Source organism: Mus pahari, unplaced genomic scaffold (assembly GCF_900095145.1).
Source record: "Mus pahari unplaced genomic scaffold, PAHARI_EIJ_v1.1 scaffold_6865_1, whole genome shotgun sequence".
Classification (NCBI taxonomy): domain Eukaryota; kingdom Metazoa; phylum Chordata; class Mammalia; order Rodentia; family Muridae; genus Mus; species Mus pahari.
In genome coordinates this window covers 32,072-49,720 of record NW_018392541.1, presented here as the reverse complement: position 1 = coordinate 49,720, position 17,649 = coordinate 32,072, and the positions used below count along the sequence as shown (strand labels likewise).

At 38.5% G+C, this 17,649-nt stretch overlaps 1 protein-coding gene and 1 pseudogene across 1 annotated transcript in view; both read right to left on the bottom strand.

Moving 5' to 3' along the window:
* The window catches only part of Sult2a1 (sulfotransferase family 2A member 1), a 40,679-nt gene extending 23,238 nt beyond the window's left edge, over positions 1–17,441 (bottom strand). The window contains exons 1-3 of the mRNA XM_021189237.2: positions 17,242–17,441; positions 15,963–16,171; positions 12,152–12,278 (exon numbers count right to left, since the gene is read on the bottom strand). Of these exons, the coding sequence (XP_021044896.1) occupies positions 12,152–12,278; positions 15,963–16,171; positions 17,242–17,374 (469 nt within the window). The 5' untranslated portion in view covers positions 17,375–17,441. The remainder of the gene's footprint in view (positions 1–12,151; positions 12,279–15,962; positions 16,172–17,241) is intronic.
* On the bottom strand, positions 1,055–4,579 carry LOC115063328 (annotated as a pseudogene).
* Positions 17,442–17,649: the final 208 nt, after the last annotated feature.

Here is a 17,649-nt window from a genome sequence, read left to right as displayed (position 1 = left end):
AGGGATGGAAAACAATTTTCCAAGCAAATGATCCCAAGAAACAAGCTGGAGTAGTCATTCTAATATCAAATAAAATGGACTTTCTTTTTCTTTTCTTTTTTTTAAATGGCTCATCATAGTTTATTATATGTTAAAACGTATAGCTTTTTTGTTTTTTCTTTCTTTTTTTTTTTTGATGTAACTGACAAAAAAAGAGAACAAGTAAATACAAGAGTTCTGCTGGCTACTATTTTATACAAGGTCAAGCCTGCGTGGCCGTTACTGTCACCTGTCCAGGTACAAAAGCTACAAAAGGACCCAATAGAAACAGACACAAATAACTTTTCTGCTTTTTTACATGTGATTTGTAAGGATAATTTGAGCTACCCACAAGCTACTTTTCTATTTTTTTTCCTTAAAAAATAGCTCCAATATTTTATAAAGTAGAAAAATCTACAGATGGAATGAAAATGTAAAGTTACAGGCATTTCCATAAAATAGCAACTTTACACCAAATTCACTATTTCTTTTAAATCCTGCCAAGTATTTGGACATATATGAAATGCTTCAAAACCTGACAGATAAACACTGAGACGTGCTTCATTCAATAGACAGAAGTATGCATTTATAAAACAGAAAGCTGCCTCTCCCCGAAGACAGGGATAGCTCTGATAGCTCTTTACAGTTTTATAATTAACAAAAATGGAGGGTTTTTTTTAAAAAAAAAAACCCTCAAATTAGGGCACCCTAATCAAGGCAAAAATCTTAAGAAATGGCTTACCTTTAGCACAACACTTGTGCAGTACTATAAAATGCACTGTCACTAACAAAGACATTAGCAGCATGCTGAAGGGTCACCTTAATCAAAATATACAGTAATTGAAATGCTAAAGGCATTTACATGGAGTAGACAAGGAAGGAGAAAAGCTGGAGGTTCAGTATTAAAACAGGTGATTTGGGGAGGGGCTTGTATCCACACTGTTTAGTGGAAGCTGGCACTACATGTGGCTGCTGCCAACTAGAGTCCTAAGAGAGACCTTCCTTTGCATAGAATTTTATATAAAAGTAACAGAAATAAAGATACCAAAAAAAAAAAAAAGGAAAAAGGAAAAAGGAAAAAAGAAAAACAACTTGTATAAGGCTTTCTGCTGCACACAGCTTTTTTTTTTTTTTAAATAAATGGTGCCAACAAATGTTTTTGCATTCACACCAATGCTGGTTTTGAAATTGTATACTACAAAGGTATTTGTGCAGATCAATCCAATAGAAGGGACCAGTGGGCTGGGTGGGCTGCCAGGCTGTCTACTTTCTCATGTAGGACCCATTGAGAGACTGTTTGGACATGCCCAGTTTCATGTAGGGGTGGTGTCAGAGGGTGTGTACATCATGTTAGCATGGGGTGGGGTCTGCATTGGCTGCTGGGCTTATGGCAGCTGTTCTGGGAAGAGCCATTTCCACAGATGCTGCCTACCATAGTTGAGTCATAGCTGCTTGGGTTCTCATAGTTCTCTCTTGTGCTCTCAATATTGTCCAGGTCACTGAACCTGCTGTCAATGACCTGCTGTCAGTGATCTGACACTGACAGGACGTCCATCACTTAACTGGTCTCAATGTTCTGCAGAGGTGGCACTGTGATGGCAGTCTGATCAGGGCTGATTTGGGCATAGCTATTCTCTAGGGCAGGGACACTGGGGCTATTGACAGAATGAACTGACCGGCCAGGATGGGAATGTACAGATAAAACTGGGCTACGGTGGTCTGACTATTGGCACTACAGTGTGGTGGCAATTTGAGGACTTTGGTCTGTATGTGTATAGTTCTGCAGGTTTCTACAGGCCTCTTGAGTCTCAGCACAATCTGGAATGGTGTCATCATGCTTCCTGTTTTCTTGGGTCAAAGACTGAACAACCTGGGCAGTCTCAGAGTCAATTTCCACAGCAGCTGGGCCTCCCTCTTTGAGCTCAGCATCCTCACCATTGCTGTTCTTTTGGTCTTGTTTCTGTGTCTGTTCTTCTGGGGGCTCCGCGTCAGACTCAGGTGCAGTTCCAGTGTCTCCAGCAAGTTCCTTTGGCTCACTGTTACACAACAGTGCAAGATCAATACCGCAGTTCATCAAGACCTCAGGGTTCGAGTGATTCGCTTGAATGCTCAGGTCTAAAACAGCCTCCTGCCCTTCTAATGCATCTTTGAAGGTTTCTCTTGGGAGGTCTCCCCTCTCCATGTTGGCAGCCTCCATGTGGCCATCATCTTCATTATCTGCATCATGGTCCTTGTTGTGAGAGGCTCTTTCTCCTCATCCTTGTCCTCTTCATGGTCATCCAAATGCACAGGGTCTACCTTTTCCATGGATATCTCTAGTTCTGTGTTTTCTTTACCTTTAGCACCATCTTGGTCTTTTTCTGCAGTTCCTTCTTCTTCCTCTTCCTGTTCTTCCCATACAGATTCAGTTTCTTTGCTTCCACTTGGAGAGCCCTCGCTTAGCTCCTTTTGGCCAAAATTATCTGCACTTTAGAGGCTCAGGATTGTCTTTTCTGCCTTTTCTCAAGTGTTCTACATCACTATCTACATCTTTTCGACAACAGGCAGTGTTCTTGAAGAAATGATTGTGTTTTCCTTCCTCTTTCTCTGTCTGCCTTTTCTTCCCTGGCTGATGTTGGAATTCTTTTCTCGGAATTGGCTTCCTGTCCCCCTCCTCCACTGGGATCTCACAGGTAGGCTCCAGCTGCAGCATTGGTCTCTCCTCATCCGAGTTGTCAAAGGGCTCATTCAGCACTCCCATCATCTCAGAAATGGTCTCAGTGGTTACACTACAGTTGATCCTCCTGCATTTATGATCCCTTTTCTTTACTACAAAAGGCCTCTTTCTTTTAATGAAAACTGACTGTGGCTTAGTCAACCATGGGGAAGATGTCTGAATGCTCTCCTCCTCTTCCTCCTCTTCCTTTTCCTTGTCATCTTCTTCCTCACTGCTCTCTTTAGACAGCTCTTACAACTGTCCTCATTCCCCGGCCACTGGCTGCCTCTCTGGAGAGTGCAGGTATTTAGTCTTTGATTGTACATTTGCAGACAATTACCTACTGGTAACTCTAGATGACAGGATCTCTTGCTCCTCCTTCTCCCAGCCGGTGGCTTGTTCCATTAGTCATTCAGCCTCCTTCTCAGCTTCTCACTCTTCCTCAGAAACCACAGCATTAGAAATTAAAATTGGGGCCCATCTTAGACTCTCCGGGTCAAGTTCATTGGGTCGGGAACAGTTCTTCAGCTTTTCCACATGGCCCAATATCAACTTTTCCCTTCTAATGATGACAAACTTGCCATTTCTTCTGTCAATCATGTGGAGGTGCTGCAGAGTGGTGGCAATGCCATGTGAGCACATTCCTGTGGCTCTGCTAATGGCCTTGATACTGATATGCCTCTTGTGGTGGTGGTAGAGGTATTCCAAGATGACACTTTTTCATTAGGCCAGGTAGGAGACCGGTCCCAGGTCAGAGAGTGGCTTTTTGGGAGACCCGGTTTGGCCTTTTCTTCGAGTAAGCAAATAGTTGAAATCATTGAGAAAGCATCCAAATCCTTGCCTTTGGTACTGGGGCATGATCATTATGCAGAACACATTATACTTCTGCTGACATAGCTTTTCCTTGGAGAAGTACCCAACCAGATGACAGCCTTTTTCATCATTTTTTGTAAGGACATAAAAAAGGAATGGCTTGACATCATAATAAAATGTTTTGTGGTCCAGGAAGAGTTTGGCTAACAAGCAATGCTTTTGGCAATAAATTTTACTCATATTCCCATCAACCTCAAATACTGAAAGGTCTTTCCTTTAGTAAATCTCATTTGCTGGAGGATGAAACCATCCACACTTCTTTGAGTGTCTTAGCAAAATATTTTTACTCTTCATACATTTCAGACAGAATTCACACTGGTAAAGCTTTGGTAATCTTGCATATTTCTGTGTGTAAGGCAAGGAGCACCAGGTTTGGATTTCACATTTTCCAAACTCTATTACTGAGGGATACCGACCACAGTCTTCCACTCCAGTTTCACACTCTATTTTCTCCCAAGACAGTTCCTGGGCCTGCTTAAAAACATCCAGATCTTCTTCAGTCACGATATCATTGTTTCCCATCAGACTTACATCTGTACTTTCTTGCTTAATGCTTATTTTAATTTCAGTATCAGATGACCCCCTTCCTGTGAGTGCACTCATGGATCCTTCATCACTGGTTACAGACGTTTTGGAATTCTGGAAAGTGGTGGGTCACAGCACTCCATAGGGAATCCTCTATCACAGGAATCACAAAAAAACATATTATCTACATTTTTGCCCTGGACATGACATGCACTGCATGTATTGTACTCAATGCACTGCCACATCAAGGCCTTTACATTTGTGGTTAATTTAGGACAAAACTTCAAAAAGGATGGGTGTCCATTACTGCCACAATCTGCACAAGATGAGTTCTTATGGTTTCTTTTCACAATTCGACTCTTTAGTCCCCAAACAGAAGCTACATATTGGAATGGGATTGGCACGGGGTGTCTTAGTTAGGATTTTACTGCTATGAACAGACACCATGACCAAGGCAACACCTATAAGAACAGCATTTAATTGGGGCTGGCTCACAAGTTCAGAGGTTCAGTCCATAATCATCAAGGCAGGAACATGGCAGCATCTAGGCAAACATGGTGCAGGAGAAGGTGAGAATTCTACAACTTCAACTCAAAATGGACTTTCAAACTAAGGTTCTCAAAAAAGATAAGGAGGGGCACTTCTTACTCATCAAAGGTAAAATTTAGAAAGATTAACTCTAAATTATAAACATCTATGCTCCCAATGCAAGAGCATCCACATTCATTAAAACACAAAACACACATTATACTACACAATAATAGTGGGACACTTCAACACCCCACTCTCATCAATGGACAAATGCTGGAAACAAAAACTAAACAGAGGCACATTGAAACCAACAGAAGTTATGAAACAAATGGTTTGAACTGATATCTATACACATTTCATCCANAAATAAAAGGATATACCTTCTTCTCAACATGTCATGGTACCTTCTCCAAAATTGAGCATACAATCAGTCACAAAAGAGGACTCAGCAGATACAAAAAATATAGAATTAATTTCATGGACACTATCAGATCTCAATGGACTAAGGCTGATTTCAATAACAACATAAATAATAGAAAACCCACATACGCATGGAAGTAGAACAACACTCTAATCTATGATAACTTGGTCAAGGAAGAAATAAATAAATTAAAGACATTTTAGAGTTTAATGAAAATGAAGCCACAACATGCCCAAACTTATGGGACAAAATGAAAGGAGTCCTACGAGGAAAACTCATAGCTCTGAGTGCCTCCAAAAAGAAGCTGAAGTGAGTATGCACTAGTAGTTCGACTGCACACTTAAAAGCACTAGAAAAAAAAAAAAAGAAGCAAAATCACCCACGAGGATTAGATGGCAGGAAATAATCAAACTCATGGCTGAAATCAACCAAATGGAAACAAAAAGAACTATACAAAGAATTAACTAAAACCGGAGCTGGTTCTTTGAGAATATCAACAGGATAGATGAACCCCTAGACAGACTAATTATAGGGCACAGGGACATTATAATAATTAACAAAATCAGAAATGAAAAGGGAGATCTAACAACAGAATCTGAGGAAATCCAAAAAAAATCATCAGATCATACAACAAAAGTCTATACTCAATAAAACTGGAAAACCTGGATGAAATGGAAATGTTTTAAGACAGATACCAGGTACCAAGGTTAAATTAAAATTGGACTAATGGGGTAAACAGGACTGTATCCCATAAAGAAATAGAAATATTTATCAATAGTCTCCCCCAAAAATACCAGGACCAGATGGGTTTAGTGAAGAGTTCTATCAGACCTTCAAAGACATAATTCCATTACTCCTCAAACTATTCCCCAAAATAGAAACAGAAGGTACTTTAGGCAATTCATTATATGATGCCACAATTACTGTGATACCTAAAGCACACCAAGACCCAACAAAGAAATAGAACTTCAGACCAATTTCCCTTATGAATATCCATGCAAAAATAATCAATAAAATTCTCGCAAACCGAATTCAAGANCACATCAAAATGATCATCCTTCATGATCAAGTAGTCTTCATCCCAGGGATCCAAGGATGGCTCAATATACAGAAATCCATCAACATAATTCCCTATTTAAACAAGCTCAATGACAAAAAACACATGATCATCTCATTGGATGCTGAGAAAGCATTTGACAAAGTCTAACCCCCCTTAATGATAAAAGTCTTGGAAAGATAACAAATACAAGGCCCATACCTAAACATAATAAAAGCAATATACAGCAAGCCAGTAGCCAACATCAAAATAAATGGAAAGAAGTTGGAAGCAATCCCATTAAAATCAGGGACTAGACAAGGCTGCCCACTCTCTACCTACTTGTTCAATATAGTACTTGAAGTTCTATCCAGAGCAAATAGACAACAAAAGGAGATAAAGGTGATACAAATTGGAAAGGAAGAAGCAAAAATATCACTATTTGCAGGTGATATGATGGTGTATATAAGTGACCCTAAAAATTCTACCAGAGAACTCCTAAACCTGATAAACAGCTTCAGTGCAGTAGCTGGATATAAAATTAACTCAAACATATCAGTGGACTTTCTCTACACAAAGATAAACAGGATGAGAAAGAAATTTGGCAGACAATACCCTTCAAAATAGTCACAAATAATGTAAAATATATTGGTGTGACCCTAACTAAGGAAGTGAAAGATCTGTATGATAAGAACTTCAAGTCTCTGAAGAAAGAAAGTGAAGAAGAATTTAGAAGACGGAAAGATCTCCCATGCTGATGGATTGGCAGGATTAATATAGTCAAAATGGCTATCCTTCCAAAAGCGATCTACAGATTCAATGCAATCCCCATCAAAATTCCAACTCCATTCTTCACTGAGTTAGAAAGGGCAATTTGCAAATTCATCTGGAATAACAAAAAACCTAGGACAGCAAAAACTCTTCTCAACAATAAAAGAATCCCTGGTCGAATCATCATGCCTAACCTCAAGCTGTACTACAGAGCAATTGTGATTAAAAAAAACCAACCAAACAAAAACAAAAACAACAAACAAACAAACAAACAAACAAAAACAAAACAGCGACAGAAAGGTAGATCAATGGAATAGAATTGAAGACCCAGAAATGAACCCACACACATATGGTTATTTGATCTTTGACAATGGAGCTAAAACTCTCCAGTGAAAAAAAAGACAGCCTTTCAATAAATGGTGATACTTCAACTGGAAATCAGCAAATAAAATAATGCATTCTTATCTCCTTGTAAAAAGCTCAAGTCGAAGTGGAACAAAGAAGTCCACATAAAACCAGAGGGACTGAAATTTATAGAGGAGAATATAGGGGAAAGCCTGGAAGTTATGGACACAGGGAAAAAATTCCTGAACAGGACAGCAGTGGCTTGTGCTGTAAGATCAAGATTCGACAAATGGAACCTCATAAAATTGTAAAGCTTCCTTAAAGCAAAAGATACTGTCAATAAGTCAAAAAGACCACCNACAGAGTGTGAAAGGATTTTTACCAATCCTAAATCTGATAGGGGACTAATATTTTATTTATACAAAGAGCTCAAGAAGATGGACTCCAGAAATTCAAATAACCTCATTAAAAATGGGGTACAGAGCTAAACAAAGTCTTCTCAACTGAGGAATATCAAAGGGCTGAGAAGCACCTGAAAAAATGTTCAACATCCTTAATCATCAGGGAAATACAAATCAAANCAACACTGAGATTCCACCTCACACCAGTCAGAATGGCTAAGATCAAATTTCAGGTGACAGCAGATGCTGGCAAGGATATGGAGAAAGAGGAACACTCCTCCATTGCTGGTGGGATTGCAAGCTTGTACAACCACTCTAGAAATCAGTCTGGTGGTGCCTCAGAAAATTGAACATTGTACTACCAGAAGATTCAGGAATACCTCTCTTGGGAATATATCCAGAAGATCTTCCAACTGGTAATAAGGATACATGCTCCACTATATTCATACCAGCCTTACTTATAATAGCCCAAAGCTGGAAAGAACCCCGATATCCCTTAACAAAGGAATCGATACAGAAAATGTGGTACATTTACACAATGGAGTACTACTCAGCTATTAAAAACAATTAATTTATGAAATTCTTAGGCAATTGATGTACCTAGAGGATATCATCCTGAGTGAAGTAGCCCAATCACAAAAGAATTCACTTGATATGCACTCACTGTTAAGTGCATATTAGCCCAGAAACTTAGAATACCCAAGATACAATTTGCTGAACACAAGAAAAATAAAGAGCAAGGAAGACCAACACATGTGTAGCTCATTCCTCCTTAGAATAGGGAACAAAATACCCATGGAAGGAGTTACAGAGACAAAGTTTGGAGCTGACATGGAGAAATTACACAAGGACCTGAAGGGGTCTGCAACCCTATAGCTTGAAACAACAATATGAACTAATCAGTACCCCCCAGAGCTCATGTCTCTAGCTGCATATGTAGCAGAAGATGGCCTAGTCAGCTATCATTGGGAAGAGAGTCCCCTTGGTCTTGCAAATTTATATGCCCCATACAGGGGAATGCTTTGGCCAAGAAGTGGGAGTGAGTGGGTAGGTAAGCAGGGTTGGGGAGGATGTAGGGGATTTTTGGGATAGCATTTGAAATGTAAATGAAGAAAATATCTACTAAAATGATTTTTTAAAAAGAAAGGATGGACCATCCAAAGACTACTCTAACAGTTGATCCATCCAATAATCTGCGACCCAAAACAGACACTTTTGCATATGTTTGCAAGATTTTGCTGAAAGGAGCCTGATATAGCTTTTCCTTGTGGTACTATGCCAGTGCCTGGCAAATACAGAAGTGGATGCTTACTGTCATCTATTGGATGGAACACAGGGTCCTCAATTGAGGTACAAGAGAAAATACCCAAGGAGCTGAAGGGGTCTGCAACCCTATAGGTGGAACAGCAATATGAACTAACCAGTACCCCCAGAGCTCATGTCTCTAGCTGCATATGTAGCAGAAGATGGCCTATTCAGCCATCATTGGGAGGAGAGGCCTTTGGTCTTCCAAAAATTGACCTCCAGTACAGGTCAATGCCAGAGCCAGGAAGCATGAATGCCTGGGTTGGCAAGCGTGATGGGGGGACGGTATAGGTGACTTTCAGGATAGCATTTGAAATGTAAATGAAGAAAATATCTAATAAAAATTGAAAAAAACACAATGAATGTATGACATTCCTAGACAAATGGATGGATTTGGAGGATATCATCTTGAGTGAGGTAACCCAATCACAAAAGATCACACATGATATGAACTCACTGATAAGTGGATATTACCCCACAGTCTCAGAATCCTTTTTAGAAGGGAGAACAAAATACCCATGGAAGGAGTTACATAGACAAATTTCAGAGCAGAGACTGAAGTAACGACCATCTAGAGACTAACCCACTTGGGGATCCATCCCATAAATCACCATCAAACCCAGACACTATGGCAGATGCCATCGAGAGCTTGCTGACAGGAGCCTTATATAGCTGTCTCCTGAGGGGGTCTTCCAGTTCCTGGCAAATACAGAAGTGGATGCTCACAATCATCCATTGGACAGAGCACAAGGTCCCCAGTGAAGGAGACAGAGAAAGTTTCCAGGGAGCTGAAGTGTTCTGAAGGAACATCAATATGCACTAACCAATATTTTCAGAGATCCTTGGAACTATACTGCCAATCAAAGAAAACAGATGGTGGAACATGTGGCTTTAGCTGTAAATGTAACAGAGGATGGCCTAGTCGGTCATCAATGGTAGGAGTGGCCCTTGGTCCTGTGAAGGTTCTATTCCCCAGTAAAAAGGAATGCCAGGACCTGGAATGGGAGTGGGTGGGGTGGGGGAAGGTTGAGCAGGTAGGGTATAGGTGATTTTTGGAGGGGAAACTAGGAAAGGGAATGACATTAAAAATATAAATAAAGAAAATATATCATAAAAGATTAAACAATAAGAAAGAAAGAAAGAAAGAAAGAAAGAAAGAAAGAAAGAAAGAAAGAAAGAAAGAAAGAAAGAAAGAAAGAGATAGTTGTAAAATGGATTAGAATCAGCCAGAATGGAAAAAGGCAAGAATGGTAATTGAGCTATTATGAGATCAAAAATCCCTGTACACATGTATGAAAATATCAATAATAAAACACTTTACTATATGTGATTAATATATTTCAATAACTGTTTAAATCAAACGAGTGTATCAAATTCTCCTACCCCACAGCTGAAAAGATTTTAGAGACAAATAGGAGATTAGGATTTACAATATTTAGAAAGATGCCTTTTAAGAAAATTTTGGTTGATTAGGCTAATATATAAGATGTATAAGAAGCCATTACAAAAAGACTAAGAAAATTCACTAATGAGAAGCACAGTAGGAAGAAAGCAGCATTTGTTATTTTTCTATTCTGTAATAAAACACCATAATCAAAGGCAGCTTAAGGAAGAGAGAGCTTGTTTGTGTCCGGCACAACTATAGGAAGGGAAAGCTGGGATTTCATTTCCTCAACTACATGCAGGAAATAAATGGAGTACACTGGAATTGGTTTGAGTGTTTACTCTCTCAAAGCCCACCTTGAATGGAATACTTTCTCCAACCAGGTTGTACCTCATAAACATTCTGAAAACGTGCCACCAATTGGGAACCAAATGTTGAAATTTTGGGGCCTATGTGGGCCATTTCTTACTCAAATGATGACCAATGTCAATATCAAGATTAGTTCTGTAAAGACTAGATACTCCAAATGGTGTTTAAATATTATGACATGGGGCAATCTGTGACTGTGTCCTGTACTGTGGTGATGTATGAGAACAGAAAGACTTCACAATCGGTGTTGAAATGAAGGTGAGTCCTGGGCCCATAGATTTGTTGAATGTAGAGAGATAAAATGGAGCGTACAGAATATTAAAGGGCTAGTGATGTAGGCAAGTTAGGTATAATACATGAAATTGTGGGTTTGAGACCAGCACCAACTAAGTAGAGTATACAGTAGGTGCTTTCAGTCTTAGAACTCAAGAGGTAGCAGAAGAAGGTACCATACTTCAAGGTCATTCCAAGGTATACAGAGAGTTCAAGGCCAACCTAAGCTATATCTCACTTTATCTTTCTAAAAACTACACTGAGACCTGGAACTGGGGAAACTCCAGAGTCTCTATGGTGGTTACTCTATCTGAAACTCTTAACAGTAAGTGACATGAAGCCTGAAGTGCCACCTCCTATAGGCAGGTAGGACTCCCAGTGGAGGGATAAGAATAGCAACCCATTCAGCAAACCTTTGGTTCCAAATGTGCCCTAACTACAAGATGTGCAAAAACAAAGATGGAACAGAGATGGAAAGAATGGGAAATCTATGACTGGCCAAAAGTGAGACACACACCATGGGAAAGAAACCATCCATGACATTATTACTGTTACTCTGATATGCTTGCATACAAAAGCCCAGAATAACTGTACTCTGAGAGGCTCCACCCAGCAGCTTACTAAAAGAGATGTATAAGCCCACAGCCAAACATTAGTTAGAGCTCTGGAAGTCTTTTGGAAAAGTTGGAGAAAGTATTGAGGGGCCCAACGGGGTCAAGAACTCTAGATAAAGACCAGAACTGTCAACTAATCTGGACCTTTTAGCACTCTGAGAAACTATACCACCAACCAAAATGCTATCATGAGCTAGTCCTAGGGCCCCTGCACATATGTAGCAGATGTGCAGCTTGGTCTTCGAGTAGGTCTCCCAACAAATGGAGCTGGGACTCTCCCAGAATCTGTTTCCTGTCTGTGGATCCCATTCCTCTATCTGGGTTGCCTTGTCTTGTCTCAGTGGAAGAAGACACATCAACTCCTACAGAGAATTGATGTGTCATTGTAGGGAGGTACCCTAGGTGCACCTATTCCCTTTTCAGAGGAGAAGAAGATGGGGATAGGAGCTATGAGTAGGGGTTATTAAGAGGAGAGAGGTGCTGAATATTGTGATATAATATGAATAAATAAATTTATTAATTAATAAATTAATTAATGAAATAAATGTCTCTGAGTTTCCCCCATTTCCTATAGTTCACAGGATACTCACCATTACCTTTGAGGAACCACTCAAAATAAGTTCCGAGTGACCCTGGATTCTTCACAAGGTTTGTGTTACCCCAGAAAAAGTAACCAGACACAAGAATATCTCTGGGATTTCTGATGAGATAGATCGCCTTGAATGGAAAAAAATGTAAATGAAGGTCAACAGTTATTCCTCACATTTTGACTGTCATAATTTACATGAAATATTCAAATATCTAATGGTTTCTAAAAAACATTTGTTATTTTTATGTGGGCAAAACATATACACAAGTGAAAAATTTATAGTCATAATTCCCCTTTTCTAATTTTATTTGATTTGAAAAAATTGAACAACAAAATGACTAGTTAATTAAGAGTGTAAAAAGAACCGACTGATTCGACAGTTCTAAAGATCACAATAACTATTGGTTATCCAACACCAAATGCCAAGCCTGTAAAATATACATACAAGCAATACTGTAGTGACTGAGAAGGATGTACTGAAGTGTTTTGGGATATACAGATTTATTTAGGAATATATTGATCATTTATTTATTTAGGAATATACATTGTATACATTAGAGCCATGTAAATATATATCTATATTGGAGTACATAAACATAGGAATATATTTAGGAATATATATATATATATATATATATATATATATATATCACATTATATTAATTCATGTTATATATATATATATATATATATATATATATATATATATATATATGTGTGTGTGTGTGTATGTGTGTGTGTGTGTGTAACATGAATTAATGAAAAAAGAAATCATAAATTTGAAAGAGACAAAAAGGGACATATTAATGTGTTTGGAGAAAGAAAAGTGGAAGGGAAATGATGTACATGATTATATTTTTTCATAATAATTTCAAAACAAAAGAAATAAATTAAAAGAAATAATTATTTTTTAAAAGGTTTATTTATTTTATATATAAGAGTATACTGCCGCTGTTTTCAGACATACCAAAAGGCATTGGATCCCATTACATATGGTCATGAGCTATCATATAATTTTTGGGAATTGAACTCAGTACCTCTGGAAAAGCAGTTACTGCTCTTAACCACGGAGCCACCACTCCAGTCCCCAAAGTAATCATTTTTAATAAAAAGAATTTTATATTTTGTACCAATTATTCTAGATCTCATCTTTTTAACTTCAAAAATGTTGATTTATGCATCTCTGAGTTCACACATTCATTTTTTCACACCATATGTGGACAGAAAACCACAGACATTAGAAAAAGGGGGTCGGATGCCCTGGGACTAGAGTTGCAGACAGTTGTGAGATGCCATGTGGGTATTGTGAACTGAACCTAGGACCTTTGCAAGAGAAGTCAGCACTCTTAACAGCTGAGCCATCTCTCTAAGTCCTCGTAGAAATTTTAAATCTTTTATTGGATATTTTTTATTTACATTTCAAATGTTATCACCTTTTTCAACTTCCCACATCCTCCCTGGAAACCCCCAATTCAATCTCCTTCCTCCTGTTTCAATAGAGGTGTTTCCTGACCCAACCATTCACTCCTACTTCCGAAGGATAGCAAAAAATATTCTCAACAACAAAAGAACTTCTGGGGGACTCACCATCCCTGACTTCAAGCTATATTATAGAGCAATAATGATTTTAAAAAACTGTATGGTATTGGTACAATTAAATGCAGGTTGATTAATGGAATAGAACTGAAAACCCCAAATCAGACCCACACTCCTATGTTCAGTTGATCTTTTGCAAAGCTCTAAAACCATCCACTGGGGAAAAGACANCATTTTCAACAAATGATGCTGGTTGAATTGGCTGTCAGCATGTAGAAGAATGGAAATCAATTCATTCTTATCCTCTTTTACAAAGCTCAACTCCAAGTGTATCAAGAACTTCCATATAAAACTAGATACACTGAAATATATAGAAGTGGGCAAGAACTTCAAATACATGGGCACAATGGAAAAATTAATGAATAGAACACAAATGGCTTATGCTCTAAGATCAAGAATTGACAAATGGGACCTCATAAAATTACAAAGTTTCTGTAAGTCAAAGAACACTGTCATTAGGACAAAATTGCAATCAACAGATTGGGAAAAGATCTTTACCAATTCTAAATCTGATAGAGGGCTAATATCCAATATATACAAAGAACTCAAAAAGTTAGGCTCCATAGTAACAAATAACCGTTTTAAAAATAGGGTAGAGAACTAAACAAAGAATTCTCAACTGAGAAAGATGGCATGGACTAGAAGAACCTAAAGAAATGTTCAACATACTCAGTTATCAGGGAAATGCAAATCAAAATGACCTTGAGATTGCACCACACACCAGTCAGAATGTCTAAGATCAAAAACTCGGGTGACAGAGATTCTGGTGAGGATCTGGACAAGAGGAACCCTTCTCCATTGCAGGTGGGATTTCAAGCTGGTACAACCACTCTGGAAATCAGTCTGGTGGTTTCTAAGGAAATTGTACATAGGATTACCTGAGGACCCAGCTATAGCACTCCTGAGCTTATACCCAAAATATGTTACAACATATAACATAGCAGCCGTATTTATAAAAGACAGCATTTGGATACAAATCATATGTCTTTCAACAGAGGAAAGGATACAAAAAAGGTGGTACATTTACAAGATGGCATGCTACTCATCTATAAAAAACAATGAATTCTTGAAATTCATAGGAAAATGGATAGAAATAGAAAATATCATCCTGAGTGTGGTAACCCAATCACAAAAGAACACAAATGGTATATATTCAATGATAAGTGGATGTTAGCCCAGTAGCTCAGAATAACCAAAATACAATTCACAGACCACATGAAGCTCTAGAAGGACATCCAGAGTCTTGATATTTCGATACTTCTTAGAAGGGTGAATAAAAAAATATCATGGGAGTAAACATGGAGAAAAAGTGTGGAGCAGAGACTGAAGGAAAGACAATACAGATACTATTCGACCTGGGGATCCATCCCATATTCAGTAACCAAACCAAGACACTATTTTTGATGCCAAGAAGTATATGCTGTCAGGAGCTGGATAGAGTAGTCTCCTGAGAGGCTCTTCTAGAACCTTCCAAATATAGAATTCATGTCTTTAAGCTTCAGTTTCCCCAGTCAATATTTTCCAAAACCACATAAGACACACACATATATATGAATGGCCACAAATTCATTGTGCCATTTGAATGAGAGATTATTCTAAGTTTGTCTTTGTAGTTGCAGCATAAACTATTTATAGCTTTTATGGATGGAGGAATTTACAGAAAACTTCCTTATTAACAAGGAGCTGTGATAGGTCAGTATGTGGATATCTCTGATTCCTTCTACTAATCCTCTTTCCATTTCATGGGAGATTCCTGTGGCTACTGATCTCAATACATAGCTACACACATGATGACACTGTATATACAACTGATCTTTGAACAGTGATGCCTGGTCAGGTTACTTCCCCTATAAGCAATTGTGTCTTAGGTGTTTCACCCACAAGGCTTGGGGTATAGGTTGTAAGTAAGATTGGCTCTTTGATGACAATGATATAGTAATATCCACTGTGAGTTTGAACTCTGTTTGGCCTATGTATGTAGTTCCTGAATGTTTCAGTGTGACATTTTACTTTATTTCTTAAAGCTTCCCAGGATCACTGTGGGATGGCCCACATTCTGGTACTCTATCTAATATAGTCTGAGATGGGGAAACATTGGCATCACCTAGTGCATAAGAATCCCACCTTCACATTTCTGCAAGACCTCCAGGATGTGTTAGGTAAAATCAGTTCAAAGAGTGTTTGGTCAAAGAAAATCTCAACCACTGGACAATGACCTTGGGCTTGAAATTGAAGAAAGACTTGGAGAAGAGATGGATGGGAAGATGGGAGGTCATGAGTCGTGGTCCTTCCTTATTGACTATTTCAGGATATCCTATATCATTCTCTAGCCAGGGTGAGCGGTACCAAATGGGCACAGTTTGGATCCACTTGGGATCTCCCTTAGTCTGAATCAAGCAGAAAATATGAATCAGCCAGTTCATTCCTGAATGAAAAGGAAAAGTGACTGTCACTCATTTCAACATTAATTGTGAAAAAGCCTCAAGTAAAATATATGCCCATACCATTTACAGTGCTGCCCATTTTCAAAAACAAAACTTGTCTTCACAATGTCCATGTGACATAAGTGTAAAGTATATTCAATCATCATATTCTAGACTTCATTTTGCAAAGCAGAGACCCTATACACCCTATACTCATTAAACAGCAGCCTGCCAATGGAATATCTCCTCCAGCCCTGGGCCAACATCATTCCACATTCTGGTGGAATGAATTTGACTACCCCAGATATTTCAGAATATCGTAATCATAGCACCTGCCCTCTGAGACTACCTGCTTTAATTTAATTCATTGTCACTGAAATGCACCTAGGCTGCAGTGTATGACTGAGTTCTTCTTTTTAAGATGAATCAATTCCCTTGTACATATTTTTCACACACACATGCATTTGTGTTTATGTGCTCATGTGTCAGTGGATGTTTCTCTAGCTTCCTTCTCTGAGTTATCGTCTGGTACTTTATTCCTGTATTCCCACTGCTTTTGGAATTTATGTGTCATTATCCTTTCAACATCAGCAGCCTAATACTTACTCAATGTTCAGTGGTTTTTCCACACAGCAGACATCCATACCCCAAACTACCACGATGTTGCTTTTGGCTTTCTTGAGTTTTCACACTCTTTCTACATCCTGGACAAGGTCCATAGTAATTCTACCTGACACTGTCCTCTCCTCCACATATCCTCACATACATGTCTTTATCTCTTAATGTTATTTCTTGTATTTATTCTCATAACTCTCACTCTCCTATCTCCTCCCCAGAGAGAGGGACCAATGGCATATTTTTCCTCAGGGACCACTATCATTGTTCTGGTGCCATAGCTGATCACCTCTGCCCACATAGGTCAGACTGAGTGGAACACACACAAATCTCCATGCCCACAAGTCATTTTACTCATTAATATATGGAACACTCTACTCATCACTCAAAATGAATTAGGATAAATGTACTAACCTCCATTATACAATTCAGAATTAGTCTTCCTGATAATCCTTACCTGACTTTGGGTAAGACAATATCATCAAGTCTTCTTCTTTCACCACAAACTTATTACGAATTTCTTCTATAGTTTCTTTTTGATATAATATTGCAGGAAAAGGTATCCCTTCAAACCAAGTATAGTCTGACATCCTGAATAGCTCCTTGTAAGTGCTCTTAGTATTCCAGCCCAGGACACCTATTCAGCTTGTAGCAAAGCTGAGAGGTAAGATTTATAGTGCAAGTAAAAAATCATTAACGTTTTCTTGTTTGTTGTGAAATATTTACTGATATGAAGAAATAAATATTGTAACCCACATTCAAAGGTTACTATATTGAGCAATTTTAAAGTTGTACAAATAATATTCTGCAGAATTTGTGAGACCAAATTCATGACTTCAAAACAGAAATTCAGTAAGATATGATA